The sequence below is a fragment of the Salmo salar genome, chromosome ssa15 (assembly GCF_905237065.1).
Source record: "Salmo salar chromosome ssa15, Ssal_v3.1, whole genome shotgun sequence".
NCBI lineage: Eukaryota > Metazoa > Chordata > Actinopteri > Salmoniformes > Salmonidae > Salmo > Salmo salar.
Window position 1 is genome coordinate 107,995,466 of NC_059456.1, and position 26,419 is coordinate 108,021,884.

The window sequence follows — 26,419 nt, forward strand, 5'->3', positions numbered from 1 at the left end:
TAAAACATGGTCTACCCCCACTATAAACATGGTCTACCCCCAATATAAAACATGGTCTACCTCCACTATAAAACATGGTCTACCACCACTATAAAACACGGTCTACCACCACTATAAAACATGGTCTACCCCCACTATAAAACATGGTCTACCCCCACTATAAAACATGGTCTACCCCCACTATAAAACATGGTCTACCCCCACTATAAAACATGGTCTACCTCCACTATAAAACATGGTCTACCCCCACTATAAAACATGGTCTACCTCCACTATAAAACATGGTCTACCACCACTATAAAACATGGTCTACCCCCACTATAAAACATGGTCTACCTCCACTATAAAACATGGTCTACCCCCACTATAAAACATGGTCTATAAACATGGTCTACCCCCACTATAAGACATGGTCTACCTCCACTATAAAACATGGTTTACCCCTCTATAAAACATGGTCTACCCCCACTATAAAACATGGTCTACCTCCTCTATAAAACATGGTCTACCCCCACTATAAAACATGGTCTACCTCCACTATAAAACATGGTCTACCCCCACTATAAAACATGGTCTACCCCCACTATAAAACATGGTCTACCCCCACTATAAAACATGGTCTACCCCCACTATAAATCATGGTCTACCCCCATTATAAATCATGGTCTACCCCCACTATAAAACATGGTCTACCTCCACTATAAAACATGGTCTACCTCCACTATAAAACATGGTCTACCCCCACTATAAAACATGGTCTACCCCCACTATAAAACATGGTCTACCCCCACTATAAAACATGGTCTACCCCCACTATAAAACATGGTCTACCCCACTATAAAACATGGTCTACCCCCACTATAAAACATGGTCTACCTCCACTATAAAACATGGACTATAAAACATGGTCTACCCCCACTATAAAACATGGTCTACCCCCACTATAAAACATGGTCTACCCCCACTATAAAACATGGTCCCACTATAAAACATGGTCTACCCCTACTATAAAACATGGTCTACCCCCACTATAAAACATGGACTACCCCCACTATAAAACATCGTCTACCCCCACTATAAAACATGGTCTACCCCCACTATAAAACATGGTCAATAAAACATGGTCTACCCCCACTATAAAACATGCTCTACCTCCACTATAAAACATGGTCTACCCCCACTATAAAACATGGTCTACCTCCACTATAAAACATGGTCTACCCCCAATATAAAACATGGTCTACCCCCACTATAAAACATGGTCTACCCCCACTATAAAACATGGTCTACCCCCACTATAAAACATGGTCTACCCCCACTATAAAACATGGTCTACCCCACTATAAAACATGGTCTACCTCCCCTATAAAACATGGTCTACCCCCACTATAAAACATGGTCTACCCCCACTATAAAACATGGTCTACCCCCACTATAAAACATGGTCTACCCCCACTATAAAACATGTTCTACCCCACTATAAAACATGGTCTACCCCCACTATAAAACATGGTCTACCCCCACTATAAAACATGGTCTACACATGGTCTACCCCCACTATAAAACATGGTCTACCCACACTATAAAACATGGTCTATAAAACATGGTCTACCCCCACTATAAAACATGGTCTACCCCGACTATAAAACATGGTCTACCCCCACTATAAAACATGGTCTACCCCCACTATAAAACATGGTCTACCCCCACTATAAAACATGGTCTACCCCCACTATAAAACATGGTCTACCCCCACTATAAAACATGGTCTACCCCCACTATAAAACATGGTCTACCTCCACTATAAAACATGGTCTACCCCCACTATAAAACATGGTCTACCCCCACTATAAAACATGGTCTACCCACTATAAAACATGGTCTACCCCCACTATAAAACATGGTCTACCCCCACAATAAAACATGTTCTACCCCACTATAAAACATGGTCTACCCCCACTATAAAACATGGTCTACCTCCACTATAAAACATGGTCTACCCCCACTATAAAACATGGTCTACCCCCACTATAAAACATGGTCTACCCCCACTATAAAACATGTTCTACCCCCACTATAAAACATGGTCTACCTCCACTATAAAACATGGTCTACCAATAAAACATGGTCTACCCCACTATAAAACATGGTCTACCTCCACTATAAAACATGGTTTACCCCCACTATATAACATGGTCTACCACCACTATAAAACATGGTCTACCCCCACTATAAAACATGGTCTACCCCCACTATAAAACATGGTCTACCCCCACTATAAAACATGGTCTACCCCCACTATAAAACATGGTCTACCCCCACTATAAAACATGGTCTACCCCCACTATAAAACATGGTCTACCCCCACTATAAAACATGGTCTACCCCCACTATAAAACATGGTCTATAAAACATGGTCTACCTCCACTATAAAACATGGTCTACCCCCACTATAAAACATGGTCTACCCCCACTATAAAACATGGTCTACCACCACTATAAAACATGGTCTACCCCCACTATAAAACATGGTCTACCTCCACTATAAAACATGGTCTACCCCCACTATAAAACATGGTCTACCCCCACTATAAAACATGGTCTACCCCCACTATAAAACATGGTCTACCCCCACTATAAAACATGGTCTATAAACATGGTCTACCCCCACTATAAAACATGGTCTACCCCCACTATAAAACATGGTCTACGTCCTCTATAAAACATGGTCTACCCCCACTATAAAACATGGTCTACCCCCACTATAAAACATGGTCTACCCCCACTATAAAACATGGTCTACCCCCACTATAAAACATGGTCTACCCCCACTATAAAACATGGTCTACCCCCACTATAAAACATGGTCTACCCCCACTATAAAACATGGTCTACCCCCACTATAAAACATGGTCTACCCCCACTATAAAACATGGTCTACCCCCACTATAAAACATGGTCTTCCTCCACTATAAAACATGGTCTACCTCCACTATAAAACATGGTCTACCTCCACTATAAAACATGGTCTACCCCCACTATAAAACATGGTCTACCTCCACTATAAAACATGGTCTACCTCCACTATAAAACATGGTCTTCCTCCACTATAAAACATGGTCTACCCCCACTATAAAACATGGTCTACCCCACTATAAAACAGGCTACCACTATAAAACATGGTCTACCCCCACTATAAAACATGGTCTACCCCCACTATAAAACATGGTCTACCCCCACTATAAAACATGGTCTATACATGGTCTACCCCCACTATAAAACATGGTCTACCCCCACTATAAAACATGGTCTACCTCCACTATAAAACATGGTCTACCACCACTATAAAACATGGTCTACCCCCACTATAAAACATGGTCTACCCCCACTATAAAACATGGTCTACCCCCACTATAAAACATGGTCTACCCCCACTATAAAACATGGTCTACCACCACTATAAAACATGGTCTACCCCCACTATAAAACATGGTCTACCCCCACTATAAAACATGGTCTACCTCCACTATAAAACATGGTCTTCATAAAACATGGTCTACCCCCACTATAAAACATGGTCTACCCCCACTATAAAACATGGACTATAAAACATGGTCTACCCCCACTATAAAACATGGTCTACCACCACTATAAAACATGGTCTACCACCACTATAAAACATGGTCTATCCACCCCCACTATACAACATGGTCTACCCCCACTATAAAACATGGTCTACCCCCACTATAAAACATGGTCTACCACCACTATAAAACATGGTCTACCTCCACTATAAAACATGGTCTACCCCCACTATAAAACATGGTCTACCTCCACTATAAAACATGGTCTACCCCCACTATAAAACATGGTCTACCCCCACTATAAAACATGGTCTACCCCCACTATAAAACATGGTCTACCCCCACTATAAAACATGGTCTACCACCACTATAAAACATGGTCTACCCCCACTATAAAACATGGTCTACCTCCACTATAAAACATGGTCTACCTCCACTATAAAACACGGTCAATAAAACATGGACTACCTCCACTATAAAGCATTGTGAGTTAATCTCACTGTATGTTTGTAACTACAGTATTCATAAATTATTCAAAATAATAGTTTTCACTTTGTTTTTAGTTTATGAAATAGTTTGGATAATGACACAATATGGGATGTTTGCAGTGTGTGTGTGTGTGTAGTATGTGTGTGTGTGTGTGTGTGTGTGTGTGTGTGTGTGTGTGTGTGTGTGTGTGTGTGTGTGTGTTATATAAAACAGGGGCATAGCGCTCTAAGTCCAGATGGTGGTGTTGCCATATGGTGTGTGTGTGTTGGTCATAACTCGTGGAGTGCAGGAGGCATCAGATTTTCACTGCTTTAGTTTAAAGAAGCGGAGCCTGGAGCTGCAGTGCAGAGGAGGAGAGAAGGAGAAGGGAAGAGGAGAGGGGGAGAGGAGAGGGGGAGAGCAGGGAGAAGGGAAGAGGAGAGGGGGAGAGCAGGGAGAAGGGAAGAGGAGAGGGGGAGAGCAGGGAGAAGGGAAGGAGGGGGAGAGCAGGGAGAAGGGAGGGGGGAGAGCAGGGAGAAGAGAAGAGGAGAGGGGACAGCAGGGAGAAGGGAAGAGGAGAGGGGGAAAGCAGGGAGAAGGGAGGGGGAGAGCAGGGAGAAGAGAAGAGGAGAGGGGGCGAGCAGGGAGAAGAGCAGAAGGAAGAGAAGGGGGAAAGCAGGGAGAAGGGAGGGGGAGAGCAGGGAGAAGAGAAGAGGAGAGGGGGCGAGCAGGGAGAAGAGAAGAGAAGAGAGGGGAGAGCAGGGAGAAGGGAAGAGGAGAGGGGGAGAGCAGGGAGAAGGGAAGAGGAGAGGGGGAGAGCAGGGAGAAGGGAAGAGGAGAGGGGGAGAGCAGGGAGAAGGGAAGAGGAGAGGGGGACAGCAGGGAGAAGGGAAGAGATGAGAGGGTGAGAGCAGGGAGAAGGGAGGAGGAGAGGTGGAGAGCAGGGAGAAGGGAAGAGGAGAGGGGAGAGCAGGGAGAAGAGAAGAGGAGAGGGGGAGAGCAGGGAGAAGGGAAGAGGAAAGGGGGAGAGCAGGGAGAAGAAGAGGAGAGGTGGAGAGCAGGGAGAAGGGAAGAGGAGAGGGGGAGAGCAGGGAGAAGAGAAGAGGAAAGGTGGAGAGCAGGGAGAAGGGGGGGGAGAGCAGGGAGAATAGAAGAGGAGAGGGGGAGAGCAGGGAGAAGGGAAGAGGAAAGGGGGAGAGCAGGGAGAAGGGAGGGGGAGAGCAGGGAGAAGAGAAGAGGAGAGGGGGAGAGCAGGGAGAAGAGAAGAGGAGAGGGGGAGAGCAGGGAGAAGAGAAGAGGAGAGGGGGAGGACGTGGGAAACTGAATGAAATTAAAAACTGTTTGTGGAACAGCTGCATATGGGGAGGATTTCATTACATTAAGGCTGCGTCCCAAATGTAATGCACTACTTTTGACCAGGGCCCATAGGGATCAGCAACGTATAACATTAAAAGGCATAGCAGTCCATGGTCTTTACTGATCATATGAAGGAATAGCAGTCCATGGTCTTTACTGATCATATGAAGGAATAGCAGTAATGACTATGGTCTTTATTGATCATATGAAGGAATAGCAGTAATGACTATGGTCTTTACTGATCATATGAAGGTATAGCAGTAATGACTATGGTCTTTACTGATCATATGAAGGAATAGCAGTAATGACTATGGTCTTTATTGATCATATGAAGGAATAGCAGTAATGACTATGGTCTTTATTGATCATATGAAGGAATAGCAGTAATGACTATGGTCTTTATTGATCATATGAAGGAATAGCAGTAATGACTATGGTCTTTATTGATCATATGAAGGAATAGCAGTAATGACTATGGTCTTTATTGATCATATGAAGGTATAGCAGTAATGACTATGGTCTTTATTGATCATATGAAGGAATAGCAGTAATGACTATGGTCTTTACTGATCATATGAAGGAATAGCAGTAATGACTATGGTCTTTACTGATCATATGAAGGAATAGCAGTAATGACTATGGTCTTTACTGATTATATATGTAAATGACGCTTACGCTTTAAGGACTTGTCCCATCTCATACTTATCGGTGACATCATAGATGTTGTCTAAGTTCCGCCCATCCCGCAGGGCAAGGCACCCAAATGGCATGACGGCATCCACCTATCAGAGACAAGATTTACACTCAGTCAATCCATTAACCTATCACAGAGTAGTATTACAGCTTCAATTGAACACATCTACCAATAAGAAACCAGCATTACAGCGTCAATCAATACATCTACCAATAAGAAACCAGCATTACAGCATCCATCAACACATCTACCAATAAGAAACCAGCATTACAACGTCAATCAACACATCTACCAATAAGAAACCAGCATTACAGCATCCATCAACACATCTACAATAAGAAACAAAACCAGCATTACAGCATCCTCCTAAGAAACCAGCATTACAGCGTCAATCAACTCCTTTAAAACAGACAAGTAAAGTAAAAAGTTCAGACAAAGTTTCTGATAGAAATGCACTTTATAGTGAATAATTTCCTTTCTGTAGTGTTTGTTGTGCACACTATTCACGAGCCAGCAGTAGTTAGTGACCCAAACCCAACCAATCTCTCCGTCCAGGAGTTTGAAGTCTTCAGAATGAAAAGGAACCAGCTGTGATTATATTATATGTCATAACTCGAGTTGTAATTCCATACTAATTCTATGGACCCACCATCTTGGGATCCCTTCACTAAGTCCCTGGTCTCATAACTCGAGTTGTAATTCCATACTAATCCTATGGACCCACCATCTTGGGATCATCACACTAGTCTCATAACTTTTCTCCCACTACAGTCAGTCAGTGACACCCCAGCTAGCACATAACGTTCTGAGAACCATATGTTTCTTAGAGCGTGGTTGTCCTACTGTTATTTTGCATACAACCTTTCACACTACATTCTGTAAAATGGTGCAAGGATACCCAGCTAGCGCATAACGTTCTGAGAACCATGTTTCTTTCTGTGGTAGGAAGACACTACACCTGATCTTAATAAGTGCTTGTTTCTTTTAAAACGAGGTCTGTTTGAATAGACTAAAATGAACAGCTTTGGTATGAGTTATAAAAACATGGCGTGCCAGCTCCATCCTGTTGGTGCAGTAATCTAATTCCATGGATAGAGAACAGAAGATCATAGGTTTGAATCTTACTGAAGCTATGCCAAAAAAAATACAAAATGTTTTTTTTTGCATGATTAATGCCTAAGCAGATGAATATCCATCTGTTCTTGGAATGAAAAACAGTTACAGGATCTACAGAAACTGTTTCACATTCTGTTGTGGGATTAAAATGGATTGAATTGTCATTTTTTTGGGGTCATTGATCTACACAAAATACGGTTAATGTCAAAAGAAAAATTTGAACATAAAAAAACAACACTATTATTCAATAAATATTCACACCCCTGAGTCAATACATGTTACAATCACCTTTGGCAGCGATTACAGCTGTGAGTCTTTCTGGGTAATTCTCTAACAGCTTTACACACCTGGATTGTGCAACATTTACTCATTATTCTTTTCACAATTCTTCAAGCTCTGTCATATTGATTGTTAATTATTGTTAGACAACCATTTTTCAGGTCTTGCCATAGATTTTCAAATGGATTTAAGTCAAAACTGTAACTCCGCTATGCAGTAACATTCACTGTCTTCTTGGTAAGCAACTTCAGTGTACTGTGGCAAGAAAAAGTATGTGAACCCTTTGGAATTACCTGGATTTCTGCTTAAATTGGTCATACAATTTGATCTGATCTTCATCTAAGTCACAACATTAGACAAACACAGACTGCTTAAACTAATAACACACAAACAACGTTTCCATGTCTGTATTGAACACACCGTGTAAACATTCACAGTGCAGGGTGGGAGAAGTATGTGAACCCTTGGATTTAATAACTGGTTGACCCTCCTTTGGCAGCGATAACCTCAACAAAACGCTTTCTGTAGTTGTGGATCAGACCTGCACAACGGTCAGGAGGGATTTTGGACCATTCCTCTTTACAAAACTGTTTCAGTTCAGCAATATTCTTGGGATGTCTGGTGTGAACTGCTCTCTTGAGGTCAGGCCACAGCATCTCAATCGGGTTGAGGTAAGGACTCTGACTGGGCCACTCCAGAAGGCGTATTTTCATCTGTTGAAGCCATTCTGTTGTTGATTTACTTCTGTGTTTTGGGTCGTTGTCCTGTTGCGTCACCCAACTTCTGTTGACCTTCAATTGGCAGACAGATAGCCTTATATTCTCCTGCAAAAAGTCTTGATAAACTAGGGAATTCATTTTTCCGTCGATGATAGCAATCTGTCCAGGCCCTGAGGCAGCAAAGCAGCCCCAAACCATGATGCTCCCTCCACTATATTTTACAGTTGGGATGAGGTTTTGATGTTGGTGTGCTGTGCCTTTTTTTCCTCCACACATAGTGTTGTGTGTTCCTTCCAAACAACTCAACTGTAGTTTCATCTGTCCACAGAATATTTTGCCAGTAGCGCTGTGGAACATCCAGGTGCTCTTTTGCAAACTTCAGACGTGCAGTAATGTTTTTTTTTGGACAGCAGTGGCTTCTTCCGTGGTGTCCTCCCATGAACACCATTATTGTTTCGTGTTTTACGTATTGTAGACTCGTCAACAGAGATGTTGGCATGTTCCAGAGATTTCTGTAAGTCTTTAGCTGACACTCTAGGATTCTTCTTAACCTGTTGGGGCTAGGGGGCAGTATTGAGAATTTTGAAAAAAATATGTGCCCATTTTTAACTGCCTCCTACACCAACTCAGAAGCTAGGATATGCATATTATTACCAGATTTGGATAGAAAACACTCTGAATTTTCTAAAACTGTTTGAATGGTGTCTGTAAGTATAACAAAACTCATATGGCAGGCAAAAACCTGAGAAAAAAAAATAATTTTGTGGCTGTACTACTTTTTTTTAGTCATTGTTATTAGATACCACAGTGAGAAAGGATTCATTTCGCACTTCCTACGGCTTCCACTAGATGTCAACGATCTTTATAAAGTTGTTTGAAGCGTCTATGATCAACAGAGACCGGATGACAAGGAAGGGAAGTTGACCTCCCTGGGATGTCGTCACTTCATTATTTGCTGCACCTGCGCGATCATGTGATGCGATACATTTTTCAAAGACGTTTTTCAAGACACAGGAGAGGTCGGGTTGAAACATTACTGATGTTTCACGTTAAAAATGGCTCTAAAGATTGATGCTAAACAACGTTTGACATGTTTGAACGAACGTAAATAGATTATTTTTTTTACTTTTCGCCGTGACTCCCCCCCGCGCTACTTTTTAGTAGCCTACCGAAGCGCTAACAACTTGGAGTTATTGGGACATCAATTATGAACTTTGTTGAAAGAAACCACATTTGTTGTGAACATGGGATTCCTGGAAGTGCCAATGGATGAAGATAATCAAAGGTAAGGGAATATTGACAATAGTAATTTTGATATTACATGGTTACAAGATGGTGCTAACCTGTATAGCCTAGCCTATTGTTCTTAGCACAGCAACCGGTTTATTGCAAATTGTGATTTCCCAGTAAAGTTATTTTGAAATCTGGCAATGCAGTAGCATTTACGAAATGTTAAACTATGAATATTAGAATGACAATATTATAATTTACCAATGTTATCGAATAGTAATTTTGTAATTTGTGACGTTGTTCACCGGAAGCATTTGAGAGAGAAAAAAAAATCGGAATTTCACCGCTACTGTAAAATGCTGTTTTTGGATATAAATATGAACTTGATGGAACAAAAAATGCATGTATTGTATAACATAATGTCTTAGGAGTGTCATCTGAGGAAGATTGTCAAAGGTTAGTGCATAATTCTAGCTGGTTATCCGCTTTTGGTGACGCCTGTCTTTGAATTGACAAAACATTACACACAGCTATTTTCAATGTACTCTCCTAACATAACCTAACTTTATGCTTTCGCCGTAAAGCCTCTTTGAAATCGGACAATGTGGTTGGATTTAGGAGATGTTTATCTTTCAAATTGTGAGAAATAGTTGATTGTTTGAGAAATTGAAATTATTAGATTCTTGCAGTTTTGAATTTTGAATTTCCCGCAATGGTCTCTTGACAATAAATCCCTATACCGGGATAAGATCATGGCATGTTCCAGAGATTTCTGTAAGTCTTTAGCTGACACTCTAGGATTCTTCTTAACCTCATTGAGCATTCTGCGCTGTGCTCTTGCAGTCATCTTTGCAGGACGACCACTCCTTGGGACAGTAGCAGCAGTGCTGAACTTTCTCAATTTATAGACAATTTGTCTTACAGTGGACTGATGAACATCAAGGCTTTTAGAGATACTTTTGTAACCCTTTCCAGCTTTTTGCAAGTCAACAATTCTAAATCTTATGTCTTCTGAGATCTCTTTTGTTTGAGGCATGGTTCACATCAGGCAATGCTTCTTGTGAATAGCAAACTCAAATTTTGTGATTGTTTTGTACAGGGCAGAGCAACTCTAACCAACTCTAACCATCTCCAATCTCATCTCATTGATTGGACTCCAGGTTAGCTGACTCCTGATTCCAATAAGCTTTTGGAGAAGTCATTAGCCTAGGGGGTTCACATACTTTTTCCAACCTACACTGTGAATTTTTAAATTATGTATTCAATATAGACAAGAAAAATACAATAATTTGTGTGTTATTCCACTGTTCTGCCTGCGGCTATGGAACCCTGACCTGTTCACCGGACGTGCTACCTGTCCCCGACCTGCTGTTCTCAACTCTCTAGAGACAGCAGGAGCGGTAGAGATACTCTCAAAGATCGGCTATGAAAAAGCCAACTGACACTTACTCTGGAGTTGCTGACTTGTTGCACACTCGACAACTACTATGATTATTATTATTTGACCATGCTGGTCATTTATGAACATTTTAACATCTTGACCATGTTCTGTTATAATATCCACCCGGCACAGCCAGAAGAGGACTGGCCACCCCTCATAGCCTGGTTCCTCTCTAGGTTTCTTCCTAGGTTTTGTCCTTTCTAGGGAGTTTTTCCTAGGGAGTTTTTCCTAGCCACCGTGCTTCTTTCACATGCATTACTTGCTGTTTGGGGTTTTAGGCTGGGTTTCTGTACAGCACTTTGAGATATCAGCTGATGTACGAAGGGCTATATAAATAAATTAGATTGATTTGAAATTTGATATTAGTTTAAGCTGACTGTGTGTGTCTATTGTTGTGACTTAGATGAAAGTCTGATCAAATTGTATGACCAATTTATGTAGAAATCCAGGTAATTCCAAAGGGCTCACATACTTTTTCTTGCCACGTAGATTTGGCCTTGTGTTGTAGGTTATTGTCCTGCTGAAAGGTGAATTAACCTCCCAGTGTCTGGTGTAAAGCAGACTGAACCAGGTTTTCCTCTAGTATTTTCCCTCTGCTTAGCTCCATTCTGTTTCTTTTTTTTATCCTGAAAAACTCACCAGTCCTTAACGATTACAAGCATACCCATAACATGATGCAGCTACCTCTATGTTTGAAAATATGGAGAGTGGTACTAAATAATGTGTTGTATTGGATTTGCCCCAAACATAACATGTTGTATTTAGCACAAAAAGTTATTTGCTTTGCCACATTTGTTGCAGTATTACTGTAGTGCCTTGTTGCACACAGGATGCATGTTCTCTTCACTCTGTTAATTAGTTAATGTGGAGTAACTCCAATGTTGTTGATAAAACCTCAGTTTTCTCCTATCACAGCCATTCAATTCAATGTCCTTATTTGTGAGGCATTGGAAAACCTCCCTGGTCTTTGTGGTTGAATCTGTGTTTGAAATTCACTGCTTGACTGAGGAACCTTACAGGATTGGTATGTGTGGGTTACATAGATGAGGTAGTCATTCAAAAATCAGTCCATGCATTTACATTTACATTTACATTTAAGTCATTTAGCAGACGCTCTTATCCAGAGCGACTTACAAATTGGTGCATTCACCTTATAATATCCAGTGGAACAACCATTTTACAATAGTGCATCTAAATCTTTTAAGGGGGGTTAGAAGGATTACTTTATCCTATCCCAGGTATTCCTTGAAGAGGTGGGGTTTCAGGTGTCTCCGGAAGGTGGTGATTGACTCCGCTGTCCTGGCGTCGTGAGGGAGCTTGTTCCACCATTGGGGTGCCAGAGCAGCGAACAGTTTTGACTGGGCTGAGCGGGAACTGTGCTTCCTCAGAGGTAGGGAGGCGAGCAGGCCAGAGGTGGATGAACGGAGTGCCCTTGTTTGGGTGTAGGGCCTGATCAGAGCCTGAAGGTACGGAGGTGCCGTTCCCCTCACAGCTCCGTAGGCAAGCACCATGGTCTTGTAGCGGATGCGAGCTTCGACTGGAAGCCAGTGGAGAGAGCGGAGGAGCGGGGTGACGTGAGAGAACTTGGGAAGGTTGAACACCAGACGGGCTGCGGCGTTCTGGATGAGTTGTAGGGGTTTAATGGCACAGGCAGGGAGCCCAGCCAACAGCGAGTTGCAATAATCCAGACGGATTGCAACTTATTATGTGACTTGTTAAGCAAAAACGTTCCTCCTGAACTTATTTAGGCTTGCCATAACAAAAGGATTGAATACTTATTGACTCAAGACATTTCAGCAGTGTTGTGATTGAGAACACCTAAAGCGAGACCAAGACCAAGACCGGAGCAAATCAAGTCCGAGTCAAGACCAAGACCGGAGGGGGGTGAGACCGAGTCAAGACCGAGGCCGAGGGGTGGCAAAACCGAGTCAAGACTGAGACCGGAGGGGAGGTGAGACTGAGTAAAGACCAAGACCGGAGGGGGGGGCAGACCGAGTCAAGACCGAGACTGAGGGGGGGCAGACCGAGTCAAGACCAAGACCGGAGGGGGGGGCAGACCGAGTCAAGACCGAGACTGAGGGGGGCAGACCGAGTCAAGACCGAGACTGAGGGGGGGCAGACCGAGTCAAGACCGAGACTGAGGGGGGGCAGACCGAGTCAAGACCGAGACTGAGGGGGGGCAGACCGAGAGAAGAAAAGCATGAGTCCAATTCAGATCAACACCATGACTGTAATTTTGTCCAATTATATTTTCAGAACAACATATGGATTCATTAGACATTCTAAATAGTAAAATAAAATGCATTCTGGGGGGAAAACAGAGCCACTCTACAAATTATTACTAACCAAAACACTGTGGAACAATGGGCATTCTACACGCCTTCAGAGAAGGGCTAAGGATTTATAAAAGAATGATTATAATATATTATAATTTTCAATGATGTTCAATGATGTTCTGATTTAATCTTTTCAGTTCATGTTGGAAAAGAAAGGGTTAACAGGATTTCTCTTTGCTGGTCTCTGGGGAGATAAATCCAAGCCATCAGAATCTAGATAAAGGCATCTGCCATTCAACTGTATTAGGACAAAATTTGTGAGTGACAGTGGAATCAACCAATCACATTTTGACCTAATGGGTGGGACCGTTTTAACAAAAACGTATAGACACTTCAGCCATCTTGAAGGCCAACAGCGAGCAGTAGTTTTCCCATGGTCTAGCTAGCATTTGTTGTAGGCTAGTCTGCAGCAGCTGTTATAAAAGAGGATGTTAAATGCTAATTTGTTAGCTTCTCCATTTTCAAGAATAACTTTGAACAAAAAAGTTATGTTTCAAATGATCATCTGGTGAGTGAAACTGTTTTTTTTTTTTTTATTGCAGCACGCTTGCTATTGTTAAATAACTTGTGTGAGAAACATTGTTACATTTAAAGTGGAACTGACAGAATTTTAGCAACATGAAATCTTATTAAGATCTGTTCATATAGAGCCCCAGGAAGAATGACACTTTATTAAACATTTTCTAACAAGCGACCACGTAGATATGGTCATTTTCACATTTTCAAAAATTCTTAACACATTTGGGAATTACGTATACCAAGGTATTTGTGAAAATTCTATAGCAATATAGAGTGGAAAAAGTGGCTGTGTGTTTGGACAATTAATAGACACCGCAGTAAATAAACTATGAGGAATTGTAGCCTCCTCCTCCTTCAGCAACTTGCTTGCGCCAACGCATGCTTGTCCCAACCAAGCACCCAAGCTAACTGGCTAAAGTTGTCTAAGCTAGCTACTTCCAGACACAAATGAGAGAACACCTCACTCTGACCATTTTACTCGCCATAGCATAGCATGGTTAGTTAACATAGCTGGTTAGGCTGTTTTCATGTTTTCCAGAGCATTCTTGACTAACTCGTACTTTTTTTTTTGCCTATGTTTACTGACCCCGGTCATATCTAGTGGGTGTTGAGCGTTCGTAAATTCCTCAGTTATTCTGCGCTCTGACACACTCAGATGAGAGTGCTCTGAAATCGGAATAGATAGCCAGAGTGAATTTGCGAACGCAAGTGAAACTGAATAACAGTTAGCGCCCAAACTTCGGCAGCGGCAACTGGCTTGTCCGACGCCGCTGCAACCGTTCCTTCCACACTGCCGCAACTTCTGCAGCTGCAACTGGCCCGTCCGAAGCCGCTGCAACAGGCTGTTTTGTTTAACCTCGCTCTTTTCTTTGGGTTTACATCCCTGTGTTTTTCTATATGTGTTTGTTTTGGGCTTCATCCCATGCCTTTCATGGCATGTTGTATATTTTGGTTGGAGTATTAAAACCCCCTATTACGTAGTCCGGCGCCTGTCTCCAATCATTAGACAACGTGACAACAACAGGCACAATTTCACAGAATAGCCTACTGTATCTACCTCACATGTAGCCTAGCTTGAATACAACAAATGAAAACATAACAATACAACCTAGCAGTCTTACAGCATTTATATCAGATATCCCAATAACAAACAAAAACAGAAAAATGAATGACAGCCATTACTGTGTTCATGGAGTCTGTATGAGGTCCAGCAAGGACTGAAATAATAGATCTAGCCTGCAACGTTGTCACTGTAATATTCTGCTCCTTTAAATGGCTAATTAGGCCTAAATGTTCCTTATTAACAGTGTCCCTTCTTATATTTGCACTACTATGTAATGTCAAAACAACTGAAAAGTCCACAAACTTTAGATGTCCTCTTCTTTCAGGACATAAACAGAAAGTTCGATTACTTCCACGGGAATCTTTTATAACTAAATCACTTCAACTCACGGCTCTTCTCTGGTGTCAGTAACAATTCTTTTACATCCATCACTCCGGTAGGTAGCTAGCTAGCATCACTCTGGATGGTAGCTAGCTAGCATCACTCTGGATGGTAGCTAGCTAGCATCACTCTGGATGGTAGCTAGCTAGCATCACTCTGGATGGTAGCTAGCTAGCATCACTCTGGATGGTAGCTAGCTAGCATCACTCTGGATGGTAGCTAGCTAGCATCACTCTGGATGGTAGCTAGCTAGCATCACTCTGGATGGTAGCTAGCTAGCATCGATTGAATTCACGTTAATCCCGAAGGCGAAAATGACAGTCGTTCGGTGCTATGGAACAATCTTCTTCCGGAACGTTTCTCCAATGATACTCCAACGTAAGTTACTTTCTGAATTTGGCTCCTCCTCTATTTATCGTTCTCTAACTCTCTCCTCCTTTTGCAACACACTTGCCTGCGCACTCCCTCGCGCCACCTCTCCCCAGGCCCTGTTTAGAGCCGGCCGTGACGTCACCTGGCTCATAGTAGTCTTGGAAAGTCCCGGAACAGAACAGACCCTATCCTTAGACTCCACCCCATTCCCCCCTGCAAAACCTGCCAAGCCTTCCACTACATTCCCCCCTGCAAAACCCTGCCAAGTCTTCCGCCACATTCCCCCCTGCAAAACCCTGCCAAGTCTTCCGCCACATTCCCCCCTGCAAAACCCTGCCAAGCCTGAGTACCTCTGAACACAGAAATTAACAATTCAAATGCTTGACCTTGCAGTGCACATCAACTTAACTTCTACAGGTTTCAAGTTTCGGTATCACAGGATAAGGATAAGACATACCCTTCCCTGAACCTCACAGGCAATGTACCCCTAGAGCTCCTCACTGACCGTCGGTGACCATGCAATGCCTCAGTCTCTGTGTGCATGATTTCTTTCTCCTTAAGGGGTTCCTCCTCCTCCCCTGACATCAACTCAGGCTCTTCTATGCCTACCTACGTTTGCAGCACCCCTGCTGGCACAACCACATGACCGTCAGAATGCAAAATCCAAATGGAGTCGATAGGGTCAACCTCATTTTCCTCTGTGCACTCTGTGCCCATCTGGAGTCTTTGCCCCTGTCTCCTTGCTGGGATGTTGAAAGTGCAGGGTTTGATCTGCTCCCTGTGGACCATCTTGGGGTTTCCTCGTCCCTCTGGTTGAACACATACCGGCAGCTCTGCACTGTTCCTCTTCACCACAATGTAGGGCATCAATTCCCACTTATCCTGGATCTTGTTTCTGCCTCTGTGTTTCCGATTACAAAGCAGCACGTGGTCCCCTGGCCCGATCAGGGCCCCTGAGGTCCCTCTATCGTAAGTTATTTTCCTCCTCCTTGAAGATTCTTTTGGCTGTGGCACGAGCTAAACCTTTTGTAGTGCTCCCGTACCCAGTCATCCTGATTATCAACTGTGAGCATCAGTCCCGAACATGAGGTAGAACGGGGATTATCCAGTAGATGAGTGGTTCTGATTATTGTATGCCATCACCAACTCCGGAGTGTGATCCTTCCACTTCCGCTTCTTGTCCTGGGGCAGTGTTCTCAACATGTCATGCATTTTACGGTTGAACCTTTCACACTGACCATTTCCCTGAGGGTGGTAGGGGCTAGTGCAACTTTTACCGATACCATAGAGATTGCATAGTTCCATGAAAACTCCTCCCTTGGTCAGAATGTAATCTTGCTGGACAATCATAATATTTGATCTGATACTGCAACACGGCATTAGACGTAGTGCGAGCTGTCTGGTTCTTCATCGAAACCGCTATGGTGAACCTGGTAAACATGTCTGTTAAGACCAAGCCATTCTCAAATCCATCTGCTGTCCTCTCCAACAGCGTGAAATACAGGGCCACAACCTCTTGGTGCCGTCACATTGCTGCAAGTCATGGGTTCCCTTTCCATAGGGAACATGTCTCTAGCCAAAGCACATCGTTTACATTGTTTCACCCATGTCTGGATATTCTTCAGAATACCAGGCCAGTAGTAACTCTGACGCATCACCGAAATGGCGTTCCTTTCTTCAAATTGACCTCCATGGTCGTACTTTGCTTCAAACGCCTGGAACTGCAGTGGTTCTGGCACTACCAAATGTCACATTTCCTCTTAATCTCTAGGATCTAGGAGCATTCTGAAGAGAAACCCTTGGTGTAAACACAGCCTTTCCCATTCACCTAGAAGTTTCCTGCCAGGAGCTTCCATGATCCTAAGCTGGTCTCTCGCTGTTCTCACTTTATTCTTGACTGCTGTGTAGACTGGACTTACTGTGGGATCACCTTGTTACATTTTCTGGATTTCCTCCCAATCTTCCCCTTATGGCTGACTGTGTCACTGGTGTCTGGGGACTGTCTTCCTGTTTGGTTTCCGGATGTGGACAGAGGCATGCTCGTACTTCCCCTTCATTTATCAGCAGGAAGTTTGGGTTGGTGTCTGCTTGTTCTGGTTTTGTGTCCTCCGGAATCCTAGACAACTATACAATACATTTACATTTACATTTAAGTCATTTAGCAGACGCTCTTATCCAGAGCGACTTACAAATTGGTGCATTCACCTTATGATATCCAGTGGAACAACCACTTTACAATAGTGCATCTAAATCTTTTAAGGGGGGGTTAGAAGGATTACTTTATCCTATCCCAGGTATTCCTTAAAGAGGTGGGGTTTCAGGTGTCTCCGGAAGGTGGTGATTGACTCCGCTGTCCTGGCGTCGTGAGGGAGCTTGTTCCACCATTGGGGTGCCAGAGCAGCGAACAGTTTTGACTGGGCTGAGCGGGAACTGTGCTTCCTCAGAGGTAGGGAGGCGAGCAGGCCAGAGGTGGATGAACGCAGTGCCCTTGTTTGGGTGTAGGGCCTGATCAGAGCCTGAAGGTACGGAGGTGCCGTTCCCCTCACAGCTCCGTAGGCAAGCACCATGGTCTTGTAGCGGATGCGAGCTTCGACTGGAAGCCAGTGGAGAGAGCGGAGGAGTGGAGTGACGTGAGAGAACTTGGGAAGGTTGAACACCAGACGGGCTGCGGCGTTCTGGATGAGTTGTAGGGGTTTAATGGCACAGGCAGGGAGCCCAGCCAACAGCGAGTTGCAGTAATCCAGATTCGTCAGACCAGGTGATTTCCCCCCCCCCCCCCCCTCCACTCTTCAATTGCCCTTCTTCTTGTTTTTAGCTGATCGGAGTGGAACCCAGTGTGGCCGTTTGCTGCAATAGCCAATCCGCGGCAAGGACGAACGAGTTGTGTATTTGGAGATGCCGTTCCTCACACAAATGTTGTACTGCGTCGTTATTTGCCTGTTTATGGCCTTCCTGTTAGCTTCCACGATTCTTGCCATTCTCCTTCGACCACTCATCAACAAGCTGTTTTCGCCCACAGGACTGCCCGCTGACTGGATGTTTTTTGTCTGTCGAACGATTTTTTTTGTTGCAAAAAACCTAGACACTGTCGTGTTTTGAAAAGCACAGGAGGCCGACCATTTCTAAGATACTAGAACCGGCGAGCCTGGCACCGACGATCCTAGTTGCTTAGGTCACTTGTTTTTCCCACTCTAACGTTCAATCGACCAGTAACTGAATGCCTTGATGCCTGTCTGCATGCTTTATATAGTAAGCCAAGGCCATAGGACTCACTGTCTGTAGGAGATAACCATTTTCGTGAATGGGGTGGTGTACCTAATAAACTAGCCACAGTGTATACACTGAGTGTACAAAACATTAAGGACACCTCGCTCTTTTCACGACATAGACTGACCAGGTGAATCCAGGTGAAAGATACGATCCCTTATTGATGTCACATGTTAAATCCACTTCAATCAGTGTAGATGAAGGGGAGGGTTAAAGAAGGATTTTTAAGCTTTGAGACAATTGAGACATGGATTGTGTATGTGTGCCAATCAGAGGATGAATGGGCAAGACAATAGATTTAAGTGTCTTTGAACGGGGTATGGTAGTAGGTGCCAGGCGCAACTGTTTGTGTCAAGAACTGCAATGCTGCTGGGTTTTTCATGCTCAACAGTTTCCTGTGTGAATCAAGATATGTCCACCACCCAAAGGAAATCCAGCCAACTTGACACAAGTGTGGGAAGCATTGGAGTCAACATGGGCCAGCGTCCCTGTGGAACGCTTTCGACACCATGCCCCGACGAATTGAGGCTCTTCTGAGTTGCCTTGCATTTTCAACAAGCTCTAACAGTCTCACCGCTGAATTAAACATTCATCAAAGGTTCTCCAAAACGTCTAATTTCAAAGGGATTTTGCTGCTCCTGTATCGACTGTTTCCTGAGTATCTCCAACACAGACTGTTTCCTGTACTGAGTATCTCCAACCCAGACTGTTTCCTGTACTGAGTATCTGCAACCCAGACTGTTTCTTGTACTGAGTATCACCAACCCAGACTGTTTCCTGTACTGACTCTCACCAACCCAGACTGTTTCCTGTGTGTGTCCAACCCAGACTGTTTCCTGTACTGAGTATCATCAACCCAGACTGTTTCCTGTACTGAGTATCACCAACCCAGACTGTTTCCTGTGTGTTTCCAACCCAGACTGTTTCCTGTACTGAGTATCTCCAACCCAGACTGTTTCCTGTACTGAGTATCTCTAACCCAGACTGTTTCCTGTACTGAGTATCTCCAACCCAGACTGTTTCCTGTACTGAGTATCTCCAACCCAGACTGTTTCCTGTACTGAGTATCTCCAACCCAGACTGTTTCCTGTACTGAGTATCTCCAACCCAGACTGTTTCCTGTACTGAGTATCTCCAACCCAGACTGTTTCCTGTACTGAGTATCTCCAACCCAGACTGTTTCCTGTACTGAGTATCTCCAACCCAGACTGTTTCCTGTACTGAGTATCTCCAACCCAGACTGTTTCCTGTACTGAGTATCACCAACCCAGACTGTTTCCTGTACTGAGTATCTCCAACCCAGACTGTTTCCTGTACTGAGTATCTCCAACCCAGACTGTTTCCTGTACTGAGTATCTCCAACCCAGACTGTTTCCTGTACTGAGTATCTCCAACCCAGACTGTTTCCTGTACTGAGTATAACCAACCCAGACTGTTTCCTGTACTGAGTATAACCAACCCAGACTGTTTCCTGTACTGAGTATAACCAACCCAGACTGTTTCCTGTACTGAGTATAACCAACCCAGACTGTTTCCTGTACTGAGTATAACCAACCCAGACTGTTTCCTGTACTGAGTATAACCAACCCAGACTGTTTCCTGTACTGAGTATCTCCAACCCAGACTGTTTCCTGAGTATAACCAACCCAGACTGTTTCCTGTACTGAGTATAACCAACCCAGACTGTTTCCTGTACTGAGTATAACCAACCCAGACTGTTTCCTGTACTGAGTATAACCAACCCAGACTGTTTCCTGTACTGAGTATCTCCAACCCAGACTGTTTCCTGTACTGAGTATAACCAACCCAGACTGTTTCCTGTACTGAGTATAACCAACCCAGACTGTTTCCTGTACTGAGTATCTCCAACCCAGACTGTTTCCTGAGTATAACCAACCCAGACTGTTTCCTGTACTGAGTATAACCAACCCAGACTGTTTCCTGAGTATAACCAACCCAGACTGTTTCCTGTACTGAGTATAACCAACCCAGACTGTTTCCTGTACTGAGTATAACCAACCCAGACTGTTTCCTGTACTGAGTATCTCCAACCCAGACTGTTTCCTGTTCTCAGTATGAGACATTGTTCATTAAATGTCCATTGCTCTTGAATGATGGATGCCGAGATATATACCAATAGACGAGGGACTGTCGATACAGCAAACCGTCGGTTGCCCAGTGTGAACGAAATCACAATCCGCTTTTTTTGTTGTTCAGGCCCTTAACTGTTGTGTTGAATATGAGCATCTGGCAGTTTATTGGCTGCCCGGTATCCAGACGTCCTGTCTCCAGAGCTTCCTATACAGGAACACCTGAGTCAGGTCATTTCACTGGCGCCGTCGTAGCCTTGACCACGGGTATGTTCACTCATATCCCTTTTATACTTTCAATCAATTAAATTAATTTTATTTTTTCCAGGACCTGAGGCACTTTTTCAGTCACATTTCTGAAGCCCTAAAAAAAAAAACACTTAGCTTTATATGGAAATGACCGATGGACATGAAGAAGGTTTATGAATTACATACTGTCAAAATGTTTTAAAAAAAATGTTTTTATACGACTCCCAGTTAACCACAATCCTACAAAACACACACACACACACACACACACACACACACACACACACACACACACACACACACACACACACACACACACACACACACACACAGGGTGGTCAACTAGGTTAGGGGCGTAGCATCAGAGGAACATTTAATCCCACCCGCTGCCCTAATCTCTAATCTCTAATCCAGAGTGCTGCTACTGGGATGGAGTGTGTGTGTGTGTGTGTGTGTGTGTGTGTGTTTATTCATAGGAATGTGTGTAGTCATATGATGTGTGGAGTTGTGGGGGGATGTGATGGGTGTGTGTGTGTGTGTGTGAGGGGGGAGGGGACAATGGCCTACAGAAGCCTAGATTATTTAAGACTATTACGTAAATTGATGGTTCCATAACATTGTTTTAGTGTTGTGGCCATGGTGTGGACATCAACCAGAATATAGTTACACTGAATAATGAGATTGGGGCAGTGGTGTCTGTGTATGTCTCTGTGTGTGTGTGTGTGTGTATATGTGTGTGTATATGTGTGTGTGTATACATACGTGTGTGTCTTTGAAGCTAGGCGATGCTGCCTGCATATAGACGAAACATTCTACCAACTACCAAACAGTGACTGAGTGAGTTAGTGACACAGTAAAAGTGAGAGCAGGAGAAAGTGTGAAAGACAGAATCCCACATATCCTCCAGCTTCACAAGCCTAAAGTCCCCTAAACTCACAACCCCACAGTCCGCTAGCTTCACCACCCCACAGTCTGCTAGCTTCACAACCCCACAGTCCGCTAGCTTCACAACCCCACAGTCCGCTAGCTTCACAACCCCACAGTCCGCTAGCTTCACAACCCCACAGTCCGCTAGCTTCACAACCCCACAGTCCGCTAGCTTCACAACCCCACAGTCTGCTAGCTTCACAACCACACAGTCCTCTAGCTTCACAACCCCACAGTCCTCTAGCTTCACAACCCCACAGTCCTCTAGCTTCACAACCCCACAGTCCGCTAGCTTCACAACCCCACAGTCATCTTGCTTCACAACCCCACAGTCCTCCAGCTTCACAACCCCACAGTCCGCTAGCTTCACAACCCCACAGTCATCTTGCTTCACAACCCCACAGTCCTCCAGCTTCACAACCCCACAGTCTGCTAGCTTCACAACCCCACAGTCATCTTGCTTCTTAACCCCACAGTCCTCCAGCTTCACAACCCCACAGTCCGCTAGCTAGAGTAGGTCAGGGCGTGACAGGGGATGTTTTGTGTTTTACTATGTTTTCTATTTCTATGTTCTTAGGTTCTAGTTTTTGTATTTCTATGTTGGCTTGTTTGGGATGATCTCCAATTGGAGGCAGCTGGTCCTCGTTGTCTCTAATTGGAGATCATATTTAAGTAGGGGTTTTTCTTCCCGGGTTTTTGTGGGTTATTATATTTTGAGTAGTGTTTGTTTCTCTCTGCGTCACGGTTTGTTGTTTTTGTCAATTCAGTTATTTATGTTTTGCAAAGTTTCACGGATTTAATCAAATGTGGCACTACAACCACGCTGCACTTTGGTCCGCTCCTTTCGACAGCCGTGACACTGGCATGCATAGTAATAATATCAGCCCTCTGATTACAATGAAGAGAAAGATGTGTCACTCTGATCTGGGCCAGCTGCAGCTTAACTAGGTCTTTCCTTGCAGCACTGGACCGTACGACTGGACAATAATCAAGATAAGATAAAACTAGAGCCTGCAGAACTTCCTTTCTGGAGTGTGGTGTCAAAAAAGCAGAGCACCTCTTTATTACGGCTAGACCTCTCCCCATCTTTACACATATTGAATCTATATGTTTTGACCATGACAGTTTACAATCTAAGGTAACGCCAAGTAATTTAGTTTCCTCAACTTGTTCAACAGCCACACCATTCATTACCAGATTCAGCTGAGGTCTAGAATTTAAGGAACGATTTGTACCAAATACAATGCTCTTAGTTTTAGAGATGTTCAAGGACCAGTTTATTACTGGTTATCCATTCCAAAACAGACTGCAACTCTTTGTTCTGCGTTTCAGTGACTTCATCAGCGGTGGTTGCCGACGGCTACATGGTTGAATCATCAGTTCCCTGAGTTACTTTAGAAGGTGAGAAAGCGCCAGAAATCACACCATCACACTCCCTCTCTTCATGAATCCCAGTCTCCCAGTGACTAGAAATATATTTATAGTGTGGTGTGTGTGTGTGTGTGTGTGTGGGGAGTGTGTTCATCTAAGTCCTTGCACACTATGGCTGTGCCCTTTAAAGCTTTGAAGTATTCAGATCAACAGTACTACAATACTACATGTCATTCTGAGTTCAAAGTTCACAACAAACCCACTGAGAAGCTTCTGTCTCGAGGAAAGAGAGTTGTGGGCATAACTGAATACATTAAAAAAACCCACCAGGAAAAACTCAATCTGTCTTTCAGATTTGACGTTAAACCTCATGGCCCTATTCCTGACGTCTGTCTCTAAACCGAGGTCCTGAATCTCTCAGTACAACAGATTAAAGTCATGGCCCTATTTCTGACGTCTGTCTCTAAACCGAGGTCCTGATCATGGCCCTATTTCTGACGTCTGTTTTATATTCTGCTGTACGTACCAAGTGACCCCCAGTGACAGCAGCAGTATAAGACTACTGTATAGCTGCGTCTCAAATGGCACCCTTTATAGCACCTGTGGCTCTGGTTAAAAGTAGTGCACTATGTAGGGAATAGGGTGTATAGGGCTCTGGTTAAAAGTAGAGCACTGTGTAGGGAATAGGGTGTATAGGGCTCTGGTTAAAAGTAGTGCACTATGTAGGGAATAGGGTGTATAGGGCTCTGGTTAAAAGTAGTGCAATATGTAGGGAATGGGGCGTATAGGGCTCTGGTTAAAAGTAGTGCACTATGTAGGGAATAGGGTGTATAGGGCTCTGGTTAAAAGTAGTGCACTATGTAGGGAATAGGGTGTATAGGGCTCTGGTTAAAAGTAGTGCACTATGTAGGGAATAGGGTGCCATTTGGGACGCTAACCTAAGTGCCAGTCTGTATGAGTGACAGCGGTTTTCATCTAGCTGCATTATACCAAGAATATGATAATTGACATGAATATTTTACACCGTGCTGTCAAAGGTTTTCTCTCTGTGTGTGTGTGTGTGTGTGTGTGTGTGTGTACGGTGCAGTTTCATGGTCCAAAACAGGCTGTCGCTGAAATGTGACCGTTTGTTGAACATCTGCTACTGCTAAAGAACATTAAAACAATTTCAGTGAGTCCAGGTTTTCCTTAGCCTGACGACTCACAGCGACTCCAGGTTTTCCTAAGCCTGACGACTCACTGTGAGTCCAGGTTTTCCTAAGCCTGACGACTCACTGTGAGTCCAGGTTTTCCTTAGCCTGATGACTCACAGCGAGTCCAGGTTTTCCTTAGCCTGACGACTCACAGCGAGTCCAGGTTTTCCTTAGCCTGACGACTCACAGCGAGTCCAGGTTTTCCTCCACAGCCTCTACCCTCCTGTCTGTAGCAGGGGAAATGCATAAACAGAGACACATACAAAGCTCTCCATCGTCCTCCATTTGGCAAATCTGACCACAATTCTATCCTCCAGATTCCTGCTTACAAGCAAAAACTAAAGCAGGAAGTACCAGTGACTCGTTCAGTACGGAAGTGGTCAGATGACGCGGATGCTACACTACAGGACTGTTTTGCTAGCACAGACTGGAATATGTTCTGGGATTCATCCAATGGCATTGAGGAATACACCGCCTCAGTCATCGGCTTCATCAATAAGTGCATCGATGATGTCGTCCCCACAGTGACTGTATGTACATATCCCAACCAGAAGCCATGGATTACAGGCAACATCCACATTGAGCTAAAGGCTAGAGCTGTCACTTTCAAGGAGCAGGACACTAATCCGGACGCTTATAAGAAAAAACGCTATGCCATCAGACAAACCATCAAACAAGCAAAGCGTCAATACAGGATAAAGGTTGAATCCTACTACACTAGCTCTGACGCTTGTCGGATGTGGCAGGGCTTGAAAACTATTATGAACTACAAAGGGAAACCCAGACACAAGCTGCCCAGTGACACGAGCCTACCAGACAAGCTAAATGCCTTTTATGCTCGCTTCGAGGCAAGCAACACTGAAGCATGCACGAGAGCACCAGCTGTTCTGGACGACTGTGTGATAACGCACTCCATAGCTGATGTGATCAAACCTTTAAACAGGTCAACATTCACAAAGCCGCTGGGCCAGACGGATTACCAGGACATGTACTCAGAGCATGTGCGGACCAACTGCCAAGTGTCTTCACTGACATTTTCAACCTCTCCCTGACCGTGCCTGTAATACCTACATGTTTCAAGCAGACCACCATAGTCCCTGTGCCCAAAGAAGCGAAGGTAACCTGCCTAAATGATTACCGCCCCGTGGCACTCACGTAGGTAGCCATGAATTGCTTTGAAAGGCTGGTCATGGCTCACATCAACAGCATCCTCCCAGACACCCTAGACCCACTCCAATTCGCATACCACCCCAACAGATCCACAGATGACGCAATCTCAATCGCACTCCACACTGCCCTTTCTCACCTGGACAAAAGGAACACCTGCCGCGCAAAACAACACGTCTGCCACGCTGATCCTTAACACTGGGGCCCCTCAGGGGGTGTGTACTTAGTCCCCTCCTGTATTCCCTGCTCACCCACGACTGTGTGGCCAAACACGACTCCAACACCATCATTAAGTTTGCTGACGACACAACAGTGGTAGGGCTGATCACCGACAAAGATGAGACGGCCTATAGGGAGGAGGTCAGAGAACTGGCAGTGTGGTGCCAGGACAACAACCTCTCCCTCAATGTGAGCAAGACAAAGGAGCTGATCGTGGACAACAGGAAAAGGCGGGCCGAACAGGCCCCCATTAACATCGACGGGGCTGTAGTGGAGCGGGTTGAGAGTTTCAAGTTCCTTGGTGTCCACATCACCAACGAAGTATCATGGTCCAAACATACCAAGACAGTCATGAAGAGGGCACGACAAAACCTTTTC

The 26,419-nt window shown here is 44.2% G+C and overlaps 1 protein-coding gene across 1 annotated transcript in view; it reads right to left on the reverse strand.

Annotated features, from left to right (window-relative positions):
- Nucleotides 1-26,419, reverse strand: part of LOC106572974 (caM kinase-like vesicle-associated protein) — a 124,951-nt gene that overhangs the window by 70,771 nt on the left and 27,761 nt on the right. The window contains exon 2 of the mRNA XM_045696564.1: nt 6,084-6,190. Coding sequence (XP_045552520.1) covers nt 6,084-6,178 — 95 coding nt within the window. The 5' untranslated portion in view covers nt 6,179-6,190. The remainder of the gene's footprint in view (nt 1-6,083; nt 6,191-26,419) is intronic.